Here is a 24,827-nt window from a genome sequence, read left to right as displayed (position 1 = left end):
CCTAATTAAGGTATTATTTGGTCTTATTTCCATGCTTGTTGACAGAGGACAGTTTTAGAACCTTGCACAAACTGAACAAACAAGATATAATGAGATAAATTATGTGAATTACAGGTGCTACAGGGTGGATTCTCTTACGTCCAGACAGTTGCTCCCTACTGTTTACAGTCGTTCTGCTAATCAGCTGCTGCCTAAAGCTTCTTACTCAATGCAAATAGTTGATGCAAGGAGTTGTCTTATCTTGCTCCCATGTCTCTCCCTCCTCCCAATCTCTTTCTCCCTCAGGCTCGGAGCGCACACATGGACTGGGCCCAGGACACCGTGACCATGATCCATGATTTGTACCAAACGTTTCACTGAGAAAGGGAGAGGGAGTGAGCAACAAAAACAAAGAAGATTTCCCATTTTCAAAACTATGTTGATGAAAATCTTCTAAAAACATCCATCTCCCAAAAGACAGACAGGCCTCGCCCTCTTCTGTTGATAAAATCTTCAGAATAGAATCAGATTTATTTTTTTTCCTCTTTTTTTCTGCTGTTGTTTCCAGTTTTATCTCTGGGATTTAAGTGCAGTGCAGAAATGTTTGCACACTTTCATTGCATTTCATATTTGATGATCACCAGATATGGCAGCATGTTTATTAAAACAAGTCACGGTTTTGTGTCCTTCCTGTTGTCGCTGCTGTCCCTTCCCTGCATTCTTTCCATTCGTTAATGAACCAATTACCTTTTACATGCATGGATTCCTCACTAAATCCACCATTTACTATTGCATTTCCATTTTGACTTGGTGTAAATAACCGATGGAATAAAAGTGACTGAGAAAACGCTTTTGGAAATTCAAATCAAAACATTTTATTGTCTTTTTATTACATTTGCAAACATGAACAAATGAGATGAATCTTTTACTTTCCCGTGCTCTGAGACAAAAGAAAATAGTTCTCATACATTTTAGGCATATCACTTAAATCCTCCAAAGTGACTGATTGTCATAGTAATTACTATCTCTATAAGTTTTGCTTTACAGTTTACAATTTGCCCTCAAGTCAACTGTCAGACATGTGTTGCCAACTATTTAGACAGGTTAACACTTGCACAAAGTCTTCTTTAGTCATCATCACAAGTAATGAAGCTCACTCTGTGAGCCAGGATACAGGATATTTTCAGTATCCAAAAGTGAAACCTAGCTGTCATGCTGTCCTGTGCTGATGTGTACTGTAACAGCACTAAAGAAGGGTAGAAGCCGAGCTCTTCAGGAATAATTGGAGGCGTATACAGTGTCTCTGTCGCTCTTTCTCTCCTCCATACCATGGTCGTGAATCCTGAGCCACATCTGCACTTTGCCTGGGAGGAATGAGAAGATTAAATATCGAAAGGAAGTTGGGGAATACAAGCACACTGGTGAAGGGTTTGGTTCAAATGAGTTAAACTAAAGAGTCTTGTTGCGGTGCTATTGAGGTGGTACAATGGCAGCGACCTCAACTGAGCACTTCAGCAGGAATCCCAGACACACTCCTCCACATGACTGGGTAATGCTTGTTTGGCAAAGCCATACAAGCATCCCCTGCTTTATGTGGTGCAGTGGAGTTTCACAGTATCCATATTTCAGTCCTGATTTATACTCCATCCCTGTAGTTCCAATAAAATAAAATGTGATATAGTGCCTGCTGTGCTGCGAGCCACTGCCATGGATTACTGGCAATTTTGTGAGTTTTCTGGCAGCAAGAAAAAAAAAAAAAAAAAAGGAGGAAGAGGGAATGGAATTGGGGAAGTGGCAGACGGATCATGTGATCTGTGTATCTTATTTGAAGAATGGCCACTAATATGTTAAAACGAAGCAGTAAGAAACAAAACAATTATGAATAATCAAATATTGTGTGATGTGTGTATTGGATAAACCATTGAGATTAAGATAAATATTTTTCTTCTGATTATAAAATATAGGTCAGGCAGCAGATTTTGGTGGTCATGGACAGGGAGTAAAAAAATGTACACTATGGAACAGAAGGCAGTCTTCTGTGAGCACGATTGAAGCCTGGGCCAACCACTGGACACTTTCCAGATTTGATGAAAAAGCACTAGGTGAGCTCCATAAGGCTCTTTTAGCAGATGATGTTATAATGAGATGGAGTCTATATTTGGATACAGCAATCTGCCCACTGTTACATCTATGCATTCAGTTTTGGAATGAAGATAATCTGTATAATAAGATGTTTTCAATAAACAGCTTTCTCACGGGAAATTATAACACAATCACACAAAATCCCCAATGCTTTTAAGTTTGGTTTAGTTGAGTTGGCAAAGGCTATGCGAGCTGCTGCAGAGTTAAAATAGAGAACACGTCACAGTGTGAGCTCAGTAAAGGACTCTTAACACACAAGAAACACTTTCTTTCTTTGATTTCTTTTAATTTCAATGCAAAAATTGCTGGTTTGAGAGCTTTTTGTCCACGTACTTCAATGAAGGCCTGGAGCACATCTTGTCCCATGTGTACGTGCATGTGTCTGTGTGCATACGTGTGTGCATGCTTGTGTGACTTACAATTCACACTCATTTTGATTTAAGGCAGTTCTTGGCTGCGCTCCCCGGCCTCTGCAGACGTCAGCAGCAGGGAACAGAGCAGATGGAGAGAAAGGAAGATGGAAAGTTAGAGGTGGGAAAGCTAGAATAGACTGGTGACATGATGAAGAGGTTACCATGGACATAAATGGATGGAGAAATGAGAGGGAGAGGGAGAGATATAGGAAGGACTGAAATAGATGATAAAAAGAGTGATGGGCAGAGCTGGAGGACAGAGAGAAAAGCAGTTTCGCCATAAAAATTGCTATAATTCTTTACCAAATATGGCCAAAAATGAAAATACTTACTAGTGTCATTTTTCCAAAACTTAATAATATTAGAACAAATTAAAACAACACAATAACCCAAATAGGAGTCAAAGCAATTATTTATAAAAATAATTGCTTTGACTGAACAATTAATGTTCTATCATTATCATAATAAGAGAGGAGAAAAAATAAGAACTCTGTTTAACTCACATAAGCCATGGAGTTAAATCAGCTTCCGATTTTTGGCGTTTTACAATTCATGCATATTTGCTTTCTTGCTGAGAGTTATGAGGAGATTAGCACAACTCCGACATCCCTGCAGTAAATATTTATCGGGAGCAAACAACTAGTTAGCTTGGCTGAGCACAAAATGATATAATAAATAATGATGCACCTAGTCTGACGAAAATTATTTGTAAAAGTTGCACTTTTATACGGATTATGTACCATATTAGTCACCTAACCTTTTGGTCACATTTTGGACGACATACTTAAGTATGACTTTATTGTCACATTTTGGACCACATACTAAAATCTGATATTTTTTTGTCAATTTTTGGACGACATACTATAGTATGACTTTTTTGTCACATTTTGGAGGACAAACTGTAGTATTACTTTTTTGTCACATTTTGGAGGACAAACTGTAGTATTACTTTTTTGTCATATTTTGGACGATATACTAACCTATGACTTTTTTTGTCACATTTTTGACGACATATTATATTATGACGTTTTTGTCACAATTTGGACGACATACTAACCTATGACTTTTTTGTCATATTTTGGAAGACATACTTTAGTTTGACTTTTTTGTCACATCTTGGGCGACATACTAAAATTTTAAGTTACTGAATGAATGTCAGGATACGTTCCACGGTGCTTGGATTCAAGATGCACAAGACTGAGTCAGATACGTTAAATTAAAATAGGAGGCTTTATTGCTCTCTCATAAAACATTAACAAAAAGAATGCTGAAGGCAAGAGCAAAAACGCTGTTCAGAAACACGTAAATAAAAGAACGCCCAAAGGCAAGAGAAGTCGAAAAACAAACCTATAAACTAGAAACGAAAACTGGATCAATTCGGATTTAAACTCCTAACATGAAAACAAAAACTATATCAACTTGATTCAACAATCTTAACATGAACAAGGCATCGATGAACATGGAGACAAAAAAAACGCACTGACGAAGGACAACGCGAAATGAGTGACTTAAGAAGGGGAAAGGGAAAAGGGACCAGGTGCTGACAATCAGGGAATGACACCAGGTGCAAACACTCAAGGTAACCCACAGGAAACCCTTCACCCTCACCAAAATAAAACAGGAAATGACAAAAACGTGACTCCCAAAACAAACATGACTAACAAATCTGCCGACGTGTATATATATATATGTATGTGTATACACACATATATAACCGGGCTCGCCATTCAACATGTTGTTTATCATTTACTCGTTGTTGTGTGTGGGACTATGATTGCTTTTCGTTTGTCTCACCAGCCAATTCTGCTTCTGATTGGCCTACAATTACATTTTACTCTAACTCAGTCAATCATCATCACTTATGTGGAAGAGTAAAGAAAAACAAAAAACCTTTGCCTCTCGGTTTAGAGATCTAGTTGGACTGATGAAAACAGCTTCAATGAGCTAATAATTAAAGTAATGCGCCACATTTTTTGGCAGTAATGGTAACGGTAATTAATTAGATTACTTATTACTGAAAAAAGTAACGCCGTTAGTAACACTGTTTATTTTTAACACTGTTACTCCCATCGCCGACGGAGTCATCTCCTCCCTCGGCTGCGCACTTCACAAGATGCAGACCCTGAATTGAGACACGGCTGTCTTCAAAGCGCATCACAGTGTCTACACTTCCGTGTAGCTGACCATTCGCAAAGTGTTATTTCTTGACAGCTTATATTTTAGCATGTTTCTCTGGCTGCATCAATTGAACAAATTATGAACGGACTCAGGTTCTGTCCAATCAGAAACAAGAAGTGTTGTCCCCACCTTTTCCGTAATCTGAAATGTTGTTGTGTTTTCTGAAAAATGTCTCACAATAAACCCTGCCTAAATGTTACACACTGGACTTTTAAGTTGCTTGGTTTGTTTCTGACATTTTTGGGTGTGCATATTCACAGATGAGGAGGTTGGCACATCACACACAAACAGACAGACACTGATCAGCAACAACAATAAAACAGATAATAGGTTTGTGTTGGTTTCACTTTGAACACTCTGTGATGGCACTTCATGTAAAACTTATCATTTTAGCAGTTACCAGTTTTATTGTGATCAATGTAAAGCCAGGCTAGAAAAACCTAGACTAACAAGAACTGTCAACATGATGAACTTGATTGTTTTGTGGCCAGGACCACTTGTTGTTTGTTGAACAGAATTAATTAGTGAGCATTAGATGTGCACACAGACAGGTTTTGTGTGATTTGCACAAGGCCAGGTGTGTGCTTCATATACAGATGCATGAAAGTGTAGTCACCTTCTCCTTGAAATGAATAAACATGGAACTAATCACCCTGATAGAATACAATACATGCTCTTACCTATATCTAGTCACGTGCTGCCTGTTTGCTTCCATATCTGCATACTGCACTGCTCTCAGTTTGTCACACACTTCATCAAGACCAGTGATTGAATTTATAATATTTAATCAATGTGTTTCCCTCATCTAGTTAAAATGAATTAACTGCCTCTGCATTCAAATTCTTTTTTTTTTTATCAGTTAGATGCAAAATCTATGAGGTGTCAAAATCACAAGGCAGTGAGAAAATTATTCAAACGTCAGGTCAGTGGGTGTACAGTTTGAAAAAGAAAAGTTTACCCAATCAGCAGAACGCTGCAGCTTTGTTTTGTTTCTGCTCCTCATCAGACATGCAGTCTCATTCTCAGCCCGGTATCTTGATGGATTGCTGTATAGCTTGTATAGCTGCCATTGTGCATTCTGATACACTGTTTGAATTATGATTTAAGACAGAGATGGCTGAAATCTGATGAGTGACAGCTCTTAAGAAGGGAGAGTTTCAAGGGCAGGACTGTTTGAGGAGGTCATTATAGAAGGGTTATTGCAGAGTGATGCACCCTCATCTATTATTTGCTGCACCTTTGTATGAGTCTGACCTGGAGGAGACCTTTGTACTAGAGGAAGAGCAGGGAAAAGAGGGAGACATGGAGAGAGGATGAATAGGAGTAGCAACATGGAGTTCCTCAGTCTTATAATCAAGGTGACTACCCTTTTGTATTTTCCATCACGTCACTATGTGTGTCTCTTGGGAAAAAAGGACAATCTTTTTGTCTATACGTCAGCTGCTGCATTTGCTCATTTGCTCCGTTTTAATCAACTTTGATTGTTTTGTAGCGACGTGGGGAATTCATGCTGAGTTTTGTGCAGAAACAATATATTTTCAGTGAGCTACATCACATCCTCTGATCAGTAGGCAACACTTTGTGGTCTTGTGTCTTCCAGTGTTTAAACAAGTCTTTTATGATGCAAACGTCCACAAATCTATCAGGTGCATGTGCATAATAATATCTCACCCACACCACCGCACACAGGCACAAACACACAACCACTTCCGGCGTCAACTTCACAGGTGACCTTTTGTTTCTGGGGTTGTTTGGACTTGCAGTTTGTTTGATGCTGTAACCACTCTGAATTAAGCATTACTCCAACATCAAGGTGGTGTGGTTAGCTAGATGAAAGCAGAGGGGCTGCATGGTGGGTAATACATTAAACAGGCGGGTATTCACAGAGAGAGCGGGAGGCAGCTGGAGAGAATAGGTGTGATGAAAGGGGGATTAGCATGGATTCATCATCATAGATGACTACTCCGTGATTGTCGGCAGCAGGTTTGTAGCTTCAAGTAGCCTTAATGTATAGCAACAAAGAATCAAGAAGTATCTCTTACCTTAGTTGGCAGACTTAAAATGTTATACCTAAAATATAACAAATTATGTTGTTTTTATTTTGCTTGTTTTTTTTTATTAACCCTTGGTGCTCATGCGGCATGGATCTGTGCTGCAGATGGACCCATGATAAATTGCTGTGAGAATAATACACAATGCCTTATATGGACATCCTGGGGGTGTGTTTATAGGTCACATAGGCTTTACAAAATTAATTTTTTTATTAGTCTTCTTATGTGTTGTTGAGTCAAAGATAAAATAGTTTTTCTTTTCTTTTTGTTCATAAAAGCGAGCCAAGCGAACTTTGAACTGTGACATATTTTCATATTTCACACGACTTCTGCACAGTTAACGCTACTTCAAGTTTAAATACATATATATTGCAATTTACCAAGGGTGTGTCTGTGGTACAAATTTGTGCCATGTGAGCACGAAGGGTTAATATAACCTATATTACTGTTGTGCCTATCATAATATATGAACTCCTAACGACTTAGGACTACATGCACTGTTATAATCATAAAAACGAGCCTTGAATATATGTGGAATATAAGTTGATTAAAATTCAATTCTAAAAAGAATACTAAAAAAAGGATTTCATTCAAATAAATGTGTATTTATTTTATGTAACGTTTTCTTTAATAAATCAGATAAAGCAATCGACAACTAATCAACAAATAAAACAAACTAATAACCTTGTGTAAATAGCGTGTTGAACACGTTTGATACCAACATGAAAATATCATATCTTACATTAATGTGCTTCATGGGTGATCGGATCTGAACTAAAACCAAACTAAAATCTGTTAAAAGACAGATATACAACACATAAGTTACCAAAATAATACATATGGTCGCACATTCGGTTCCTAGAACGTTTCTTTCTCACAACCTTCATTCAACCTTTAGAGAACGTTCCCTTTTGGTTCCCAGAACATTCTCCTAATGTTAGGAACACAGTACACCACCACAGACAAAAGCAAAAATGTTTATTTTACATACATCACTGTCATTGTGTTTGGATAAATTCAACTCTGGTTTGTGTTAAATTGAGCAGCAACTCTGTGTGAATAAGCCAAAATGATGATTGGATGATGCAATCAATCTCTGCAAAAACAAGATCTCTACCTGTACATTATGGTGTGGTGTAGATGAATTCAAAGCATCCAGTTGTACTTTGTCTCATTGCAGCAAACACACAGATACTTCTGTTCTTCTGGCAGTGACTTCAATGGTCGTGTAAAAACAAACAAACACAGGCGTTAATTGGCTCCTTGATGGCTGTGTGTATCGATGACTGGTGTGAGATGACTATGACTGTGAGCACGAAAGTGAGTGAGTGTCTCTGTGGAAGTACTTTTTTAAGTTTAAATGGGAGTTTGTGTGGTGTGTGTTTGTTCTCTCGGTGACGGGAACAACACGTTAGCTGAGTTAACGCTTCAGTCAGGAGTTTAATTGGACAAGCATGTGCACGCGTACACACACACACACCCGTTTCCATGACTTGAGAGAACATTACATTGACTTAAATTCATTTCCTGGAGACTTATTCTAACCTTAACCATCATTAGTATAGGCCTAATCCTAACCCTGACCTTAACCTAACCCTAATCTCAGCCTAACCTTAAAACATGATGAGGACTCCATTTTTGTCCCCATGAGGAAGACAAGTCCCCATCATGTGACTGTGTAAACAGATGTAGGTCCCCACAACATAAGGAATACCAGGTGCACACACACTCTCTACTGCACCCCCTGAGCTTGTGATTGTCATTGCTACAGTTGAGAGGCAGCTGTGGAACAACAGTGTAACTGTTATCACACTCCCATCACCTTTTTTTCTTTTAAACTTTTCACATATTGTGTGCTGTGAAAGGTTATCAGTCATCCAGGTTGTCGTATCTTCTGGAGAGTAGATACAGTAAAGGCAAATGGACTTGCTTAGGTTCCCTTGAAGCGGTGCCGCCTTTTGTTGACTTAATGTTTTTATTATTAATTTATCCTTTAATTATTTGAGAGCACAAACATTGTCTCTATAATTACAGTTCATTGCAGAAAATGTCTAAGAAATCAAAATGGATCTTTGGGAAGTTCTGAAAATAGAGTCTTTAACTGTGTCTGCTGTCACTCATTTAAAGATGCCTAAATTCTGCTTTGCTACACCAGGGGAATGAAGATAAATTGCTGCTGTCTCTGTTTTCATTTGAAAAACAACAGCAATGCACTTACTTGCATTTACTTTCTATTGGCCATGACTTGAGTATCAGCTGAGAATGAAAAGCTGTATTTGCTTGTTCTCACTTTCCACCATTATTGTTTCTTAACATTTTCTGAAACTGAGCAAAACATGGACAAGGACAAACACAGCTTACATTTGCTGATATTGACATTTCTGCTAAACAACTGTGTGGACAAAAGACAGAGATCATCACCAGCACTACATCAATTCTTCGAGATCCTTTATTTCTTTGATCAAAAATATTGAAATTAACCAATACTTTTCTGTGTACTTTCTCATGACAAGTTAATGCATACTTTTTTACACAATCAATACATTCATTAGGAGGAAATTAATTAATTTTGCAAGCATATAATCACTCCAGTACAATCAGAAAATACTGTTTTTAAACACTGCCATGGAGAAAGGTAAAAGTCTACTCAAAAAAGGTCATTGTGTAGAAAATACAAAAAAAAACTAAATAAAAAACCAACATAAAATGCCAGAAGCATCAGTTGTACATTCAATTCATGGATACATTGTGACACTGTGCTAAATTGTAATTAAATTCATCAGGACTGAGTATTAATAAATATTTGATTTCATATACATTACACATTTTAAAGCATCTCTCTGTCTAATAACGGGTTTTGTGTACACACACACGCTTGCTTGACTGTGGTCGTGAAGACACTTGCCAATCGTTTGAAAATGTTTCCTGACAACCACAGACAGACATGTATACACACTCTGTGGGCTAAGCAGGTCAAGAGAGACAGAGGGGAAATTGAGGAGTGCAGGATGTGTGAGAAATACAAAGAAAACATTTTTCCCCTCTGTGTGATTCATGTTTGGTCATCTTTTTAATATTGGACTGAAGATCCTGATATTTTCCTCCCCTTATAATGAGGAAGATTTCTTGGCAACAACCACACACACATACACAGACAAACACACACCTCATGTGGGAGGCAGAGGAACACCTGCATGTGACACCTCCGACTCAACCTTCTGCTTTGGTTTCCCAGCATGTTTGCCTCGTTCCCTGGAGGCTGCGGGAATGAGGGCATTGGTTGTCTCACAAATGTCACATTAACATGGCTGAAACACTGGATGGGGTTCACAGGAGAAACCAATGTCATGGCAACAATGATCTGGAATGAGCTCCTTGGGCTGTAGCCCGAATTTGCTTTTATGATCTGATTTTCGCTAATGATCGCAGCACTGATCATTACAAAGTAGTGATTAGCATGAAAGCACTTATTTTGCTGCCTTTACACTAAAGGAAATGAAATTGACGGGTGACTGGTCAAGGAGCCAAGTGATTACTGGTTATAGACATGTTGGTAGTTCATCTCCATCAAATAATACTCAACATCCAGCTGCTTAACACACACACACACACACACACCACCCCCACCTCGGCCTCCCCCAAATACATGGATCAATTTTCTGATATGAAGTCAAAGAGCAAACCTTATGTGCAAACAACCTCAAGATAATCACTTAATGTAAAACAAAGAGGGAACTTAGGTGAAATCCACTTTGAGCAAAGTTTATTTGTCATAAAATGCGAGGAATAAGGGACAAGTGGGATTTTATGGGCAAAAGAGGGTGTGGAGCATTTGGCAACCAGTGCGCCTTCATTCATTTAGCAGTCCTGAAGAAAATCAATTTGTGTGCAACAATGGGATAGGAATTGAGAGTGGAATTGTAGCCTGAGTGCCAACTGAACAGAGACGAGAGGGAGACTGGGAGAATCTGGTTAATCATTGATTGGAAAAATATCACATAAACCAGCAGCTGGAATTTGTGCAAATTCAGCACTTATCGTGATTAATGTAGCTCTAACTGAAAAATAAATATTTTTACATAATGGGTCTATTAGTATGAATCTCGGTTAATTTCATATTTAATGTGATGTTATAGACCATTGCACACACTTAAGTTAACATCTACTTAACTTGTATGTTAAATACCAAACACTTGCTGAATTAAGAGTCAAATATAACAATACTTTTATAATATTAATATGATTTTCTCATCCATCAGTAATGTGGCTTTCTGTTTTCCATTGCTTTCATTCAAATTTTCGCATGATTTCATTATGGGGGCTAATATTAAGAACATAGGTCTCAAACTTTTGGCTGGTGGGCCAAATGCAGCCCCAAAATCAATTCCATTGTAGCCTGTGTAATATCTTTATGAATATCAATACTGCAATATCAGGATGGAATATTGTGATATCATTTTGAGCTTATATCTCCTTCCCCAAACAATACAACTTTTGCTTGACCTGCCCCTTTCTGATCAGACTAGATGCTCAGTGGCCCCCAGATCATTGGCCCCTGATTCAGAGACTAAATATTACTGTATGTCATATATAATCCATCTGAATCCACGGTGCACTACTGGTTAAATACTATATGTATTCAATTTTGGTTAAATGATGTTGAACAGACAATGGCTGAAATGAGGCACTAAGTCAGATATGGGAGCTGCAGACATTTCCTTAAGTGTGTCAAATGTCTGAGAGTCAAACTAAAGTTGGATTATCAATTACACGTACACAGACAGACATTCATCAGATTCAATGCTGTGTGTGTGCTGTGTGTGAATTTTACATGTATATTAATATCCATTACATTTAAGCCATTACCAAATAAGCACACACTCATTAGGCCTATCATCACTCTGTATTGTCCCAATATAATGGTATAACGGTTCTCTCCCTGCACATTTACATTAAGAAGACTGCAACAGGTCAGAATAAAAGTGTCCATGAACATTTTTCCAGTGATTCTACTGCAAAAAACCTGGACATTTGATGGCATAAGCATGTCTTGCAGCTGGGTGGTGGAGTGGTTGGAGTAAGATCATCTGGGCGTACGTCATGTAGCATCAATCTTAAAGGAGAGATGTACACCTCTGGACCTCTGGTGAAACAAATAGTCTGCAGAATGGATGTGGATTGATTTGAATGTACTCTGTCATACTCTGTCAATACAGTACAATGTGTGTTAGCGTGTTGTTCAATTTTTGCTTGGTTGAGATGCCAAACAGTGAGAGCGCTGAGCCAGAGCTGATGCATGCCACTGTTTTGATGTTACATGTTACTGGACAGCCGTGCAGCAGGAGAAAAGGTAGAGCTGAGTTTGTGCCTCTGTTGCCCTGAGACCAAACACACTGTTGTATCATGGTACAGAAAGTCTTGGAAAGGAGAAACAAAGCTGAAGTGAGCAGAATTCTCTGCCCTCTCCATCTCTCTCGTCTCTCAGTCTCAGACAGCTAAAGGGTTGGACAGATGCTGATTTACATTCATCATATTCAACAAGGTAATGGCTAACAGTAAGTCATCATAGACCATTAATAGTCAATAGAGGACTATCTACTAACAGCAAAAATTTCCTCTTCCTAATATTGGAAATATGATTACAACATTAATGACCTTGGAGACACAATGGCACCCAAGACATATTGTGTCTTTTATGAAACTACAGTAACAGTCAAGTTTACCATTAATAAATATTTTACAAACAATAAGCAAAGCACCTACTCATCCTACAACAATCTGTGAGCTTGGATGTGGGATGACTTGTTCTTTCTTAGCGAGTCTCGTCTGTAGGTAACCTGCCCTGCTATGATGTGATCATCAAACACATGAGTTAACGTCAGTCAGGGCTGTTTAATGAAAGCCCCATTTATCATGCCTTTGAGTCTCCTCTGCATATTAAACTGGAATTGACAGCACTGATGTACATTACTTGAGAGACAGTCAGTTATACAGGCAGTGGACACACTGTCGTTGGCTCTGCCTGAGTGACTCACCCCATCAGGTGAGGTGTTTAATGCCCGGACTCTGACTGGATCTTTGCTGTGTGGAAATGACTCCCCATGGAACGAAGACGCAGCTGTTCAAGTCACTTCACCGTTTGGCAGCCGTGTACATGAGCGAGTGTCCATAAAGGAACCAATGTCACCAACCAGTTGATGCTTCACCGAGGTTTCATCTAGTTTATACCATAGCACAATTAGAAATGTTGGCAAATAAAGTCAGTGATGGATGACGGTGTTAACCTTTTTGATCAGTCACTCACTCGAGCAGCACTCAGTGACGCACCTTTTTTTTTTTTTGCTTGTCGGAAACAATCAGTTTATTGGACATGAAAGGCCTCCCAAGCACACGTCGGCTGTCTGCTTTTCCACCTTGCTAGGCTGTCACTTTGTTATGAGAGCTAGTCACACCTCTGTTCTCTCTGGGCTTGTTGACATTTTAGAGCCTCAAAGAGTCTCATGTGGGCAAAGCTGATCACCACAGAGACAAATCCCAAAATATGTTTTCCCAGGATTGAGGGTGGGGGCTGCTGCTGGTGGCTGAATACTCAAGAGGAGATACAGATAGGCTTTCCGTTTTTGTCATACTGGTACACAAACATCTTGATGCAGTGAGAGTTGGCTGGTGAGATCCAGGGACTGCTTGTGATGGAGAAGTTGTGGCTGGCGTAGAACGGCGTTGGCTGCTTTCGGCAGTGGACCAGCGCTCTCAGCACGTTAGCTGCCATGCCCCTGAAACGCTTGCTGATGAAACAGTAGAGGAAAAAGTTGACACCAGTGTTGAGCAGTGCTAGCATGTTTGCCAGATCCGTGAGCATGTGCAGCAGTCGACCAGCATCTTGTGTGGCTGGAGGCGGGGAGTAGAAATGGTAGAGGATCATGAGGGTGCGTGGTGCCCACAGAACAGCAAAGATGGACGTTATAGCGAGGAGAATGGCGGTGGTTTTGCCAGTAGAGTAACCACGGAGGCGGAAACAGCTGCGGCGTTTGCGGAGCTTGCGCACAATGACAGCATTAAGGGAGAAGAAGACGGTGCAAGGAAGGAGGTAGACGGTAGCACAGTGGGCCCACACAAGAACATGTTGGGCCACCGTTCTGTTGCTCTCTCCTCCTCCTGCTCCACCACCATCGCTGCCCATTCCTGGTAGGCTGTGCCATAGCTCAGGCCACCAGTAATAAGGAGCTGCAGACAGCAGACACCCAATATAAACTGCAAATATCACCCTTCGTGTGCGAGCTGGGTAGGAGACTGTGTGGTAGCGCAGCGGGTGGCAAACAGCGATGTAGCGGTCAATGGTCAAAGGCACGGTGATCCAGATGGAGGTGTGAATGGAGGAGAACTCCAGGACCTGCACTGCATTGTTTAATGACGGAGGCAGCGGCACAACCAAAATGAAGTCCTCCAATATGAAGTCGACAAAAACAATCAGGAGTAGGACTAGAATGTCAGCGGCTGCCAGAGCCAGCAGATAGTTGTAGGAGGACTTCTGACGACGCAGCACCAGCTGGGACAGGATAACCACTGTCAGGATGTTGGCTGAGGGAAGGAGGGGTGGTAAAGAAGGAAGCATGAAAATGATTGAGTAGGTAGATGGAGGAAATAGAATAATGATGGAAGAAGAGAAAGAGGAGAGTAAAGTTATGGGCACAGGTTAGGACAGGGGAGGAAACAGAGAAATTGAGTTAGTGGACAGGCAACTGAAAGAGGGCAAACATTCATCCAGATAGCAACAAACAAGAAAGCAATCCATAAAGGGTTGGAAGCATTAGTGATGCAGTGGACAGGACACATGCTCTCGGCCAGTGGTCTGCAACCTCTAGTATCAGAAGAGCCATTTTTGACCTGTCTCCACCCAAATATAATTAATCTGGGGCCGCAAAACCTATTTGACCCATAAAATGTATAATGTATTATCTATAAACATAATAACTAAAGTTTGTTGCATTTGTACAATTTAAGAACCACAAAAAAGAAAACTATTTACATTTCATAGCTCTTGACAAAGGGAAACACTGTTGACACATGTAGGCCTGCTTTAAAACAAAACACAGAACTATGTTCTTCATCTAATTGTTGGAAATGGCTGTGGTGGTTTTTAAATATTGTAGTTGATGTAGACATAGGATGTGATGCCTGTTTTTAGTTGACAAATATTAGAACACTATTGATCTCTAAATAAAAGGTTTTCACTGTGAAAGACAATCATTTAAATGTAAATAATTGTTTATTTATTTAGAAGCTTCAGGGAGCCACTGGAGAGCAGCTGAAGAGCCACATGCAGCCCTAGAGCCGCAGGTTCCAGACTCATTGCTCTAGGCAATAACACAAACATGAAACAATAAATACACACAAAAATGTGAGATTATGTTATTTCAGCTACAACAGCATCACAACTAGTAACCATGTTGTAAAGGCACAAAAGGAGAACTCTTTGCCCCTGTACCCTCCTTTTCGGCCCACTTTATGCAAAAATTGATCCGTTATCATTATTTGATATACTCCAGCTATTACAACCCAGTAATCCCTCCCCTGTTTATTGCCATTTTCCCATTTCCCATTTCCCTTTCATCTACACCTGCTGTGTAATTCCAGCAGCACCTGCCTCTGCCTTTGGCCACCTTGTTATCTATAATAAAGAGCAAAGCTACAACAAACACAGGGGAGCATCATGCAGCATCACCGCCTTGGCAATCTGCTGAGTTCACTAATGCCTCTCACTGAGCCCGCTGGTAATTTACTTACTAAAACAAGGCACAAGGACAACCCCATCTCTCCCTGTCTGCCTCTCTTTTTTTTCTTACAATTTTTACTCCATATCCCCAACATGTGCTGTCACATTGTATCTTCTAAGCTGACAAATACGATTTTTCTCTTGCCTCCTTTATGGTCTTAGACTCAGCAGGTAAATAGTTCAGGAGGGAATGGCTATTCTGTTGTTTTTATATGGACAGGAACCTGGACACAAAGGCTGGTTGTGATTTATCCATACTGCTGCTTCTACCAAAGCACTACTGCTGTGTGTCAGCATCAGTCACAGCATTCTCTCCCTCACGTGGAACTGCAGTACAACAATTGAATTGAACAATGTCATCACATGTCTTCTGCTCCCTATAGTCCCCACTGTCCACAGAGTTTGCACATCATGTGCAGGATTCAACTTGTCCCTAAGGTAGCAACGTGTGCGTCTCCAAGGATATATCGACACTACATTTACTACACTACAGCCATACTGACACACATAAAAACATACATCATGTGACCATTCTGGTACACTGAGCAGGATTGGGAAGCAAATTCTTGCCTCTGTGACATTAATTCCAAAGGTCTAAAAAGAGTTGTCAAACTAAAACTGAGTTGAAAAATTGAACTTTTTTTTTTGCATTGTGTGGCAATGCTTATGGCTTTGACAAAAATAAAATAAAAGCATCATTTTACATTACAGTACTATAATGGGGTAATTGGGGTAGTATTAATGTAATGCCATGTTATTTTTAGTGGAATTTTCAGCTTGGCGACGGAAATTGTAATGATGTGATAATAAGGAGATAATACATCAGTGCGACAGTCAAAATTTCCAAATTATTATCCAGGTATTAACCTTGGTCATGAAAATTACTGTAGGCTACCTTCAAATTAAAATGTCTTGTGATTCATCTTCCCTAATGTCTCACACTTTATGATTATTATAGAAATATGATGGGGTTACCATATCATTACTTAGCAATTACAACACACTGTTGTCATATTGCTTATGTAAAGTGTTGCCAAAAGAAAGAAAAAGTTGCATTTATACTTTTTATCTCACAATGCCACAACAAAAGTGATAATTATTAATGTATTGATCAACTTAATTTTAATATCACCCGACAGTCGCATCAGTAATGTGTCTGAAGTGACATGCAGTTAAAGCCATAAATAAACCACACACTGAGGTCAGGGCCAAGACTGACTTTCAGTGTTCAAAATAGTAATGAGTGTATGTTTTTTCGCTAGTGACTCTTTGCAAATTGCAAATAAAAACAGGAGATCAGATTCCCATGGTTGCTGCTTGAAGATCAACACAATACATTTCCTATTTGACTGTATCTTTATTATCCTAACTGGCAATCGCACATGAAATATGCATAACGTATCATGTTGAATAGTGTGTCCTTAACATTCTAACCAGATGTATTTTGTGGAAATTGCTGGTGCGGCATGAAGTCGAGTCCAATCTGTTCAGATGCATCTGACACTGAGACATCAATGCTCTTAGCAGGTGTCACTGTCCATGTAGTGTGTCCATGCATGCATGTGTGTGTGTGTGTGTGTGGCCATGTCCACTTCTGTAGTAATAGATCAGGGATTGCATTAAGTATGGCAGCTTGGAGTCTGGTGCATCACACTTCACAGTCTCAGCTGTCAGCTGATTACAAATTACAAAGCCGGCTCCAGATAATGACTAAAGATGTCCTTGCCAGACTGGAGGGTGAGCAACAGAAGACACAGAACCATGTGCACACATGTCTGCACACATGCACAAGTGCACGTAAACATATACACACACAAAGATCGTTACTGATGCACCAATTCATTACCATAGACTCTATCAATAACCATAAATGCCATGTCAATACCATTTACAAGACCCCACAAGCCAATAGATAAATGTTTGTGTAGGGGTTATCACCACACTAACCTCTGTACAGACAAGTTGAATTGCTTTTGTGTTGCATCTTGATTAATTGTGTTGTTGATTCCATAGTTTCAGTTATTGTCGTACAATTTCTAACTCTTTCTTATTCTTTTTCACTTTTATTTATATGGACACAACCTGTTTGCTCAAAGGTAGGGTGGGGGAATATTTTCCTGCGCATTGTTTACTGTATTGCTCAAAATCCTCTTCACATCCCGATTGTAAACATATGAATTAATGCACTGTTGCAAAAATGTAAAACACCATCCAATCATACTGAACGGCCCGAGCTAATTAATTGGATCGTGATGCATCAATCAATCTGGAAATTGAAAAGAAACACACTTAATCATCAACAAATTCAGATTAAAAACTGTTTAAAACTGAATTAAAAAAGTGTTGCTAGATCTAAAATGAACTGCATACTTTAATATCACAAATCTGATATAATCATTTATGCTGATGATAGTATCTTTTGTAAGAGAATTATACAAATCACTATATTTTAATACTTGTCTGTCCATATGGTTAACTGATGTTTCCCGTGTTTGCTCATCTGCTGCATTACTTATTTTCACTATAATGGCGACTTCTTGTTTCTGACACCCTTCGGTCGCACTGACAAACTGACTGAGTTTGTGCAATTTCCTCTCACAGCTGTAAGTGTGTCAACTGTATGCAGCCTTCACCTCTCGCTTTACAGCAGCTTTATCCAAGAGATGAGATGTTATCATTCTGAAAGGTTCCCCGCTGAGCAGAGGAGCTCACAAATTTCCAAATGTAGAGCTGATACAAACACCTTAAATCCACCACCCTCGTTTATTGTACCTCTGCCCATCGATTCTCTCACTTTTTTCTCTTTATTGCTAAAAACAGTGGAGTGACATGAAATGGGAACAGTGTGGTATTAACTGCCGCTGGCTTGGTATTATTCTGTTTGGGCTCCCCCCCCGTGAGACGGGGCCTGGACAGACAAACAAAAGAGATCTGTGGCGAGCTTGGCATTTCCATTTAGCTCTTTCTGGCTTGACCAGGTTGTCCATTCATTTCAAGTGACTCCTGCTCTTTGCGTTGTCTCTGGGGCTGAGGGTAGGGGTGGAGGTGGGAGGGCTGGGCTTGGATGGATGTGCTCAGCATTCTGCAGGTATGAGGCGGCACATGCTGGGCTTGTCACAGTGGGGACAGGCGAGTTGGGGAGATGAGACAGGAAGAGGGCACAGAGAGGGGCAGCTGTGCTTGCAAACTGCACTCCTGGACACACAGCAATTCACAGACGCGTGCCCCTTTTTTTCTTTTTCTCATTGCACGGAAAAATAAAGTGTCCCCTGTTGCGAGGGAGCTATAGGACATATACACTATAATGAGTTTCTGTGTGCTTTTGTCTGTCTGCTTGTCCACATTCGCTTTTGTTTGTGTGATGTGTTCATATGTGGGTGACTCCTTATATGACTAACTCCTTATATGACTATTTGTGTGGGAGTGCAATTGTGTCTCTGGCTCCTCCCCAACGCCATTGTTAAAGGGGAGAAGAGAAGGCACAGTGAACTCCCTGAGGTGTATAACGAGGCTGACTCATCCTCCCACCAAAGGGACACGTTCAGATGGATTGCCAACAAACGACACTGCGCCGCTTAACCCCTCAAAATTAGTGGCAAATTATTAGATGCTGCCACCTCCCGCACTCACTAAGTCATTAAGCCTCCTCATGGGACCCATGCAGCAGCACTGACAGAGAAACAATAATATAATGATGAAAAGAAAAAGATATCTATAAAACGAAAGATAGTGTTGCTTTTTGTCATTTAAAGGAAATTGAGGATAGGCTTTGACAGCTTATCTGGAGACTAATAAGACAAGAGGCGAAGAGTGGGATAAGAAAAAAGATGGGAGAAGGAAAAAAAGAGTGGTCTGAGAAAAGGTCACTGATAGTTAAAAAAGGATAGCAGGTGATGGGGAGTGAATGGAGGGGAAGATTAAAAGGAAAGACAGAGAGGGAGCTGAGGAGAATGGTGTGTGTGTGTGTGTGTAGGTAGGGGGTATCAAAGCTTGCTTCAAAGGTCACAGACACTTTGTTCCTGATGACAACCATTTCCTTTTTGTTTTCTTTAAGTGTCAGGCCCAACATAAAGCAGGACGATTCCTTTAATTCAGCCCAACACAAACCAGGGGGCACCATCGAGATAAACTTTATTTCCTTATTCTTCTTGTTATTATTATTATTGTTCTCGCATGTTCAAAAGGAAGAAAAAAACATGAAACAAAATCCCCTTTATCATGATTAGTACACTGACGTTTGGGCTTGAGATGTGGGTAAAGGCTGGAGGAGCTTGTAACACGTAAAAATGCACTAAAGTATTGTCTTTATTGCATCTTTATTGCAAAGAAGAAAAACAAATGAGCCAAAGAGAGGAAATGGTAAGAATGGAATGCATATTAAGAGAAGGATATTGATGCTACTGCAGTGCTACACTGCTTGCTTCCCTGTCGAGCCGTTCATTTTACGGGCAGACCACAGTGAGTCACTGTTGTAGTGTAGATGACTGCCTCCACATGTTTATCGTCTATGACCAGTGCCAACAATTAGGTTACTGTTGGATCTCTACTAAATAGCTTCAGTGGGGTTACGGCTTTGAAACCACATGAAAGATAAAAGTTAATTAGAACAATAAGGAACACATTTGCAGAATTAAATGCCAGGAAGAGAAGATGGTGAGGAAAAGGATGATGTCAAAACAAATTTCACATCACAGCCTCAGATTGATTTATGCACTCACCTGCCATTTTATTAGGTACATGTTAATAACACCGACCTCTTGCTAATGTAAATGTCTAATCAGCCACTTGTGTCAGCAAACTGCTGAGAGTTGAATCCGAAGACATTTGTTGATTTAAATGATTTTGAGTGTGGCTTGGTTGTTGGTTGCTTGTGTGAGTATCTCAGAAACTACTGATCTGTGGCGATTTCCACAGACAACCATCTCTTGGGTTTACACAGAACTGCCTGCATGTCAAACTTTGAAGTAGATGGGCATTCACAGCTTTCCTTTCAGGGCAGTGACAACATCTAGTTGAGAGCTATAGCTGCCACTGCCCCTACAACATCCCTGATTTATTGCATCCCTCCTCTCTTGCCTCCCCTGTCCTCGGGCGCCCTCACTGACTTGTCCCCCATGACAAACGTGTTCACAATGTCTTGCCCTCCCTCCTTTTCCTCTCCACAACTGAAGGCTGGAGACAAACCAGAAAAAATTCTCTCAGTTTGATTTACTATATTTTTTCTCCTGTCTTTTTTCGTCTCCATGTTCATGTCTCAGTATAAAAACTCCAATCACATCCTCTTCTCATCCAGTTCACACCTCCTCAAATCACTTAAGTCATTTAAGTATCCATTCACAAGCCTCTATGTCGTCCTTGTGCAGACGGACACATCAGTGGTTCAACTAAAAATCAAGAGACTCTTGGCCTGACATGGAGTCGTGTGACTAATGGTTAGCACTGAACATCCCTGACCGGGTAAATGGAAATAGGAGGAAATGTTTTTCAATGTGCCAGTCTCATTGTTCGCAGACTGTCGAACAGCAACACAAACTGAGAGATGTCTTAAAGAAGTCACAACAACGCACTTGTTTGTGTGTGCAAGTGGAGGATGGACGTGCCAACACAAAACACAACTCACGCTGTTTCCAACAAACCTAATTCTGCAGAGAGTAAGTTTGGGTGATTTCTGTTGTTGGTGATGTTGTTTTTCTGCCTCTGTTTGGACTCTTTATGGCATTGACCAAACAGGAAGTGCTACAAAAATGACAGGCCTCTGTTGCCGTGTGTATACTCGCCCTTCAGAATTACATACAAAGATATGTGTTTTGAGCTCAGATCCCCATTAACATCATTTGTCTTTTCTTTCCAAAAACCACCACAAATCAAAACAGTTTTAAAACACTCTTGTAAAGCGAGAGAGAGAGAAAAGAAGAATTGCTGGAGTATGAGTTAAACTGCTCATTGTTATGGTTAAAAAAACAAACTATTTAGTAAGCTACGACAACACATATGGTCTTCATTGAAAGAAACAGGGCCAGCTCAAGCCTTCACGGGGCCCTGAGCAAAATGTGATTTTGGGGGCCCTTTATCAACACCAATAATAAAGTAATAAAGCAGTACTGTTCTTACCCTGGTATTGGCTTTAATCTTACACGGTAAATAAAGTAAAATAAATCCCAGAAGAATGGTCATGATCGATTTTCACTTTGTAAATAAAGAATAAACGATGATAGATAATCATATTATATTATCATTAAATATTTTAGTAAAACAGCACCACATTAAATAAAATAAACAAATAACATGCACGTATCATAATTTACTGCCTTATATTAAAGCGGCTATTTTTATTTGCTGATGTGATTACATCGCTTATAAAATATTCTATAAAACTGTTAATAAAATGAGTTGAATTTTTCCACTGCTGTTCAGTTGTGTTATTCTCTCTACAGTTTGCGTCTCAGCAGTAAAGTGCTTTAAATTATACTGTACAGCAAAAAGAGCTGACCTCACTTCTGTGATCCTGGTGTATCAGGGCCTGTGGCAAAGAGCCCACTCCTTCATAGTGCTGTTTGCTATGCGAGCACAGGTCTGTTCTCTCTTTATCAATTTGTGTTGAGTAGAGAGAGAGAAAAAGAGTTAGCGATTAATTAAAAATGTGGCAATTCGTCTCAGCTCTGTCGCCTGTAGCTCCCCCACTCTGGGCTCAGAGGTGCTACTTCACTGGCTCTGCTCTTATTACTCTCTTTCTGCTCTGGTCGTCCTCTCCTTCTTCTACTTCTCCTTCTTCTTCTTCTTCTCCTCCTCCTGTCTCTTATCTTCAGTTTATCATCTCCAGAGGTCACACAGTAATCTATTCCCACCACTTGACTTCCGTAATCCCTTTGCTCATCATCACCTTCCCACATCCCTGCTTTTTCACGTCTGTGCTTGTGATACTTCATGTGACCCCTCTCTCGCCTGCAGCCTTAACGTCAAGAAGTCCATGAAAAAAGCCTGCTGCTGCTAACTAATACAACACTTGCTGCCGATATCAGCCTCTGATGAGTGTTTAATATGTGTGGGTCTGCAGCTCACACTGCTACTATACTCACAGGGGCCGCACAAATGAAACATTCATGATTCGGCGGCGAGAGGAACGAGCTGTGTCAAAATGACTGAATAAGTCGAAACTCGGCGCTGCACTCACTGCGGCCATTAAATCAGACAACTATTGCAAGATCGCATTACACTGGTGACTGTTAGTCCACGATTAAACAAGCAGCCTCGATCACAATCGCAAGGACGACTGCAGCACGATCTCACGAAACTCTGGGGAAGCTTTAAGCGACAGCAGAGAGAATTGCTTGTGTAAGACTTGACTTGCCGTCCAGCAGAAATAAATAGGTGAGAATTGATCAGAAGGAGAGACTTTTGCTTTCACAAAGACAGCAAATCTTTGAAGCAGCTGCAGTCTTGGCATACAGAAGCTTTCCACTTGGCACTGCAGATGTGTTAAACAGCTCAGAATGTTCTACTCACATCTTTGTTCTGGGCTAAAGAAGAGGTGTTTTTTTCTTGTGTAATAGGAATGATCGAACGCAACGTGCCACAACTTTAGTTTTTCAATAAATTACACTTTTTAATCAAGGGTTCAATTGTATCCTGTTTTTTTTTTTTATTATTATTTTCATTTTAGTGGTGGGCCAAAATCTCTGATGACACATCACACAACACTTTTCCTCTTTTATCTGGCTTTTTAGATTTTCTCTGTGTCTTTGTCTTTTTTTTTTTCAACACACAAACTTAGAGTGAACATGCACCACTTTGCCTCCCTGTGTGAGACTAGGTCAGCGCTGATAGATCACACAGGAAGATGAGGCAGTAAATGGGTCTGACAGTGACTTAACAGTCAGGACGCAGCAAGGAAGCATAATTATTGCAGGTCACTAACACACACACAAACGCACACTCACGCACAGATAGATTAACCAAAAGATGCACGTCGTACTTCCTTAAACATGTGTCTAAAGAGACAGATGTACAAAAAGACACACATGAGTACAGACAAATACACGCAAAGAACAAACGCATGCACAAGCGGTGCCACAAGGTCAGGATGGCAAATCAACAGTGTGTGAGCCAAGTGTGGCGTTCAGGAGCAGATGTGGAAGACACACATTCGCTCAAACCTGCAGACAAGTGCACGACAAATCTAGATGCAAAGCACAAACTCCTGCATGCCTCTTATGCAGACTTCAATCAGCCATATGAGCACATTAACACCACCAATATAACACGTGCCTGGTATTATTAGATTCACGCAAAGCACATCTCTTACCCGGCAGGCCGAGACAGAGCAGGACACTGTAGTAGATGACAGGCAGTGGTCCAAGAGGGCATCCCTGGGCAACCTCAGGGGGATACTGCCCTGGGCTCCAGGTGCTCCCGTTTGGGGAAAAAACAGGGAAGATGTGGCTGTGCTCCATGGTCTCGTCCTCTTCCTCAGCTGAGCTCAGTGTCAAAAAGACCGGCCAAGCGTGCAAACTGTCTGGTAGCCGCTATGGGTGCTCTGTCCTTGGCCGCCAATCAGCACGAGTGTGTGTACAGGTTCATTTGTGTGAGACAGCAAGGTTGACTGTCTGAGAAAGAGGAGGGAAAGGGGGAGAGATGGATGAGAGAGTGTGAAGGGAGAGGGAGACAACAGACGGTGGAGATGTGTGAGAGATGATGTGTGTTAGTAGGTGATGAAATGAAAGGAGACGAGAGGAGCAGAGAGGTGAGAGTGAAGGTGGAAGTGGAGAGGGGAGGATGCAGCCTGAGTCTGTGTGTGTGTGTGTGTGTGTGTGTGAGCGAGGGGGGAATGAGAGGGAGTCGAGAGCGCAGCAGGGGAAGGAGGGAAGAGGAGGAGAGAGGGAGGGAAATAAGGAACGTAGATGGAGAGCAAGGGCACTGTAGAGAGCAGAAGCTGAGGGAGAGACGGAGACTAAGAGTGGAGGCGACATGGAGGAGAGAGAGAGAGAGAGGTGAACACAGGAGAATGATAAAACTGATGGGGGGACAGATGTGACAGATGAGAAAAGATAAATGGACGGTTAGGCTGTCTGTGAAAAAGGACAGTGCATTTGCCCTTGTCATTTTGTTTTCGGTTGTCAACGTCCCCCGTCTTTATTTTCTAACTAAGCAATGAGTATGTGGATCCAAACATTTCAAGCATATTGGTGGGGGTTGGGATTTGGTCTAATTTGCCATGCAGTGTGAACTGTCTGAATCTGCAGCTAAGACGTGTTAATGAGCGCAGGACTGAGAGTGGAAAGTGTTGTGTTTTCG

General features: G+C 40.6%; 1 protein-coding gene across 1 annotated transcript; it reads right to left on the bottom strand.

Moving 5' to 3' along the window:
- Positions 1 to 9,190: 9,190 nt before the first annotated feature.
- Positions 9,191 to 24,340, bottom strand: gpr139 (G protein-coupled receptor 139). The gene is made up of 2 exons (XM_044050127.1): positions 23,839 to 24,340; positions 9,191 to 14,341 (listed from the first exon to the last, which is right to left on the bottom strand). Exons 1-2 carry the CDS (start codon positions 23,984 to 23,986, stop codon positions 13,353 to 13,355), a joined length of 1,137 nt encoding a protein of 378 aa, XP_043906062.1. The 5' UTR covers positions 23,987 to 24,340; the 3' UTR covers positions 9,191 to 13,352.
- Positions 24,341 to 24,827: the final 487 nt, after the last annotated feature.

This window comes from Solea senegalensis, linkage group LG19 (assembly GCF_019176455.1).
Source record: "Solea senegalensis isolate Sse05_10M linkage group LG19, IFAPA_SoseM_1, whole genome shotgun sequence".
Classification (NCBI taxonomy): Eukaryota; Metazoa; Chordata; class Actinopteri; order Pleuronectiformes; family Soleidae; genus Solea; species Solea senegalensis.
The sequence above is the reverse complement of the archived record's forward strand: the minus strand, read 5'-3'. Positions and strand labels throughout refer to the sequence as shown.

Excerpts from the sequence above, each read along its gene's own strand:
- gpr139 (XM_044050127.1), bottom strand. The coding sequence starts at position 23,986 with ATGGAGCACAGCCACATCTTCCCTGTTTTTTCCCCAAACGGGAGCACC. Across the intron at positions 14,342-23,838 it reads GCTCTGTCTCGGCCTGCCGG|CCAACATCCTGACAGTGGTT; the intron begins GTAAGAGATGTG and ends TCCTTCCCTCAG.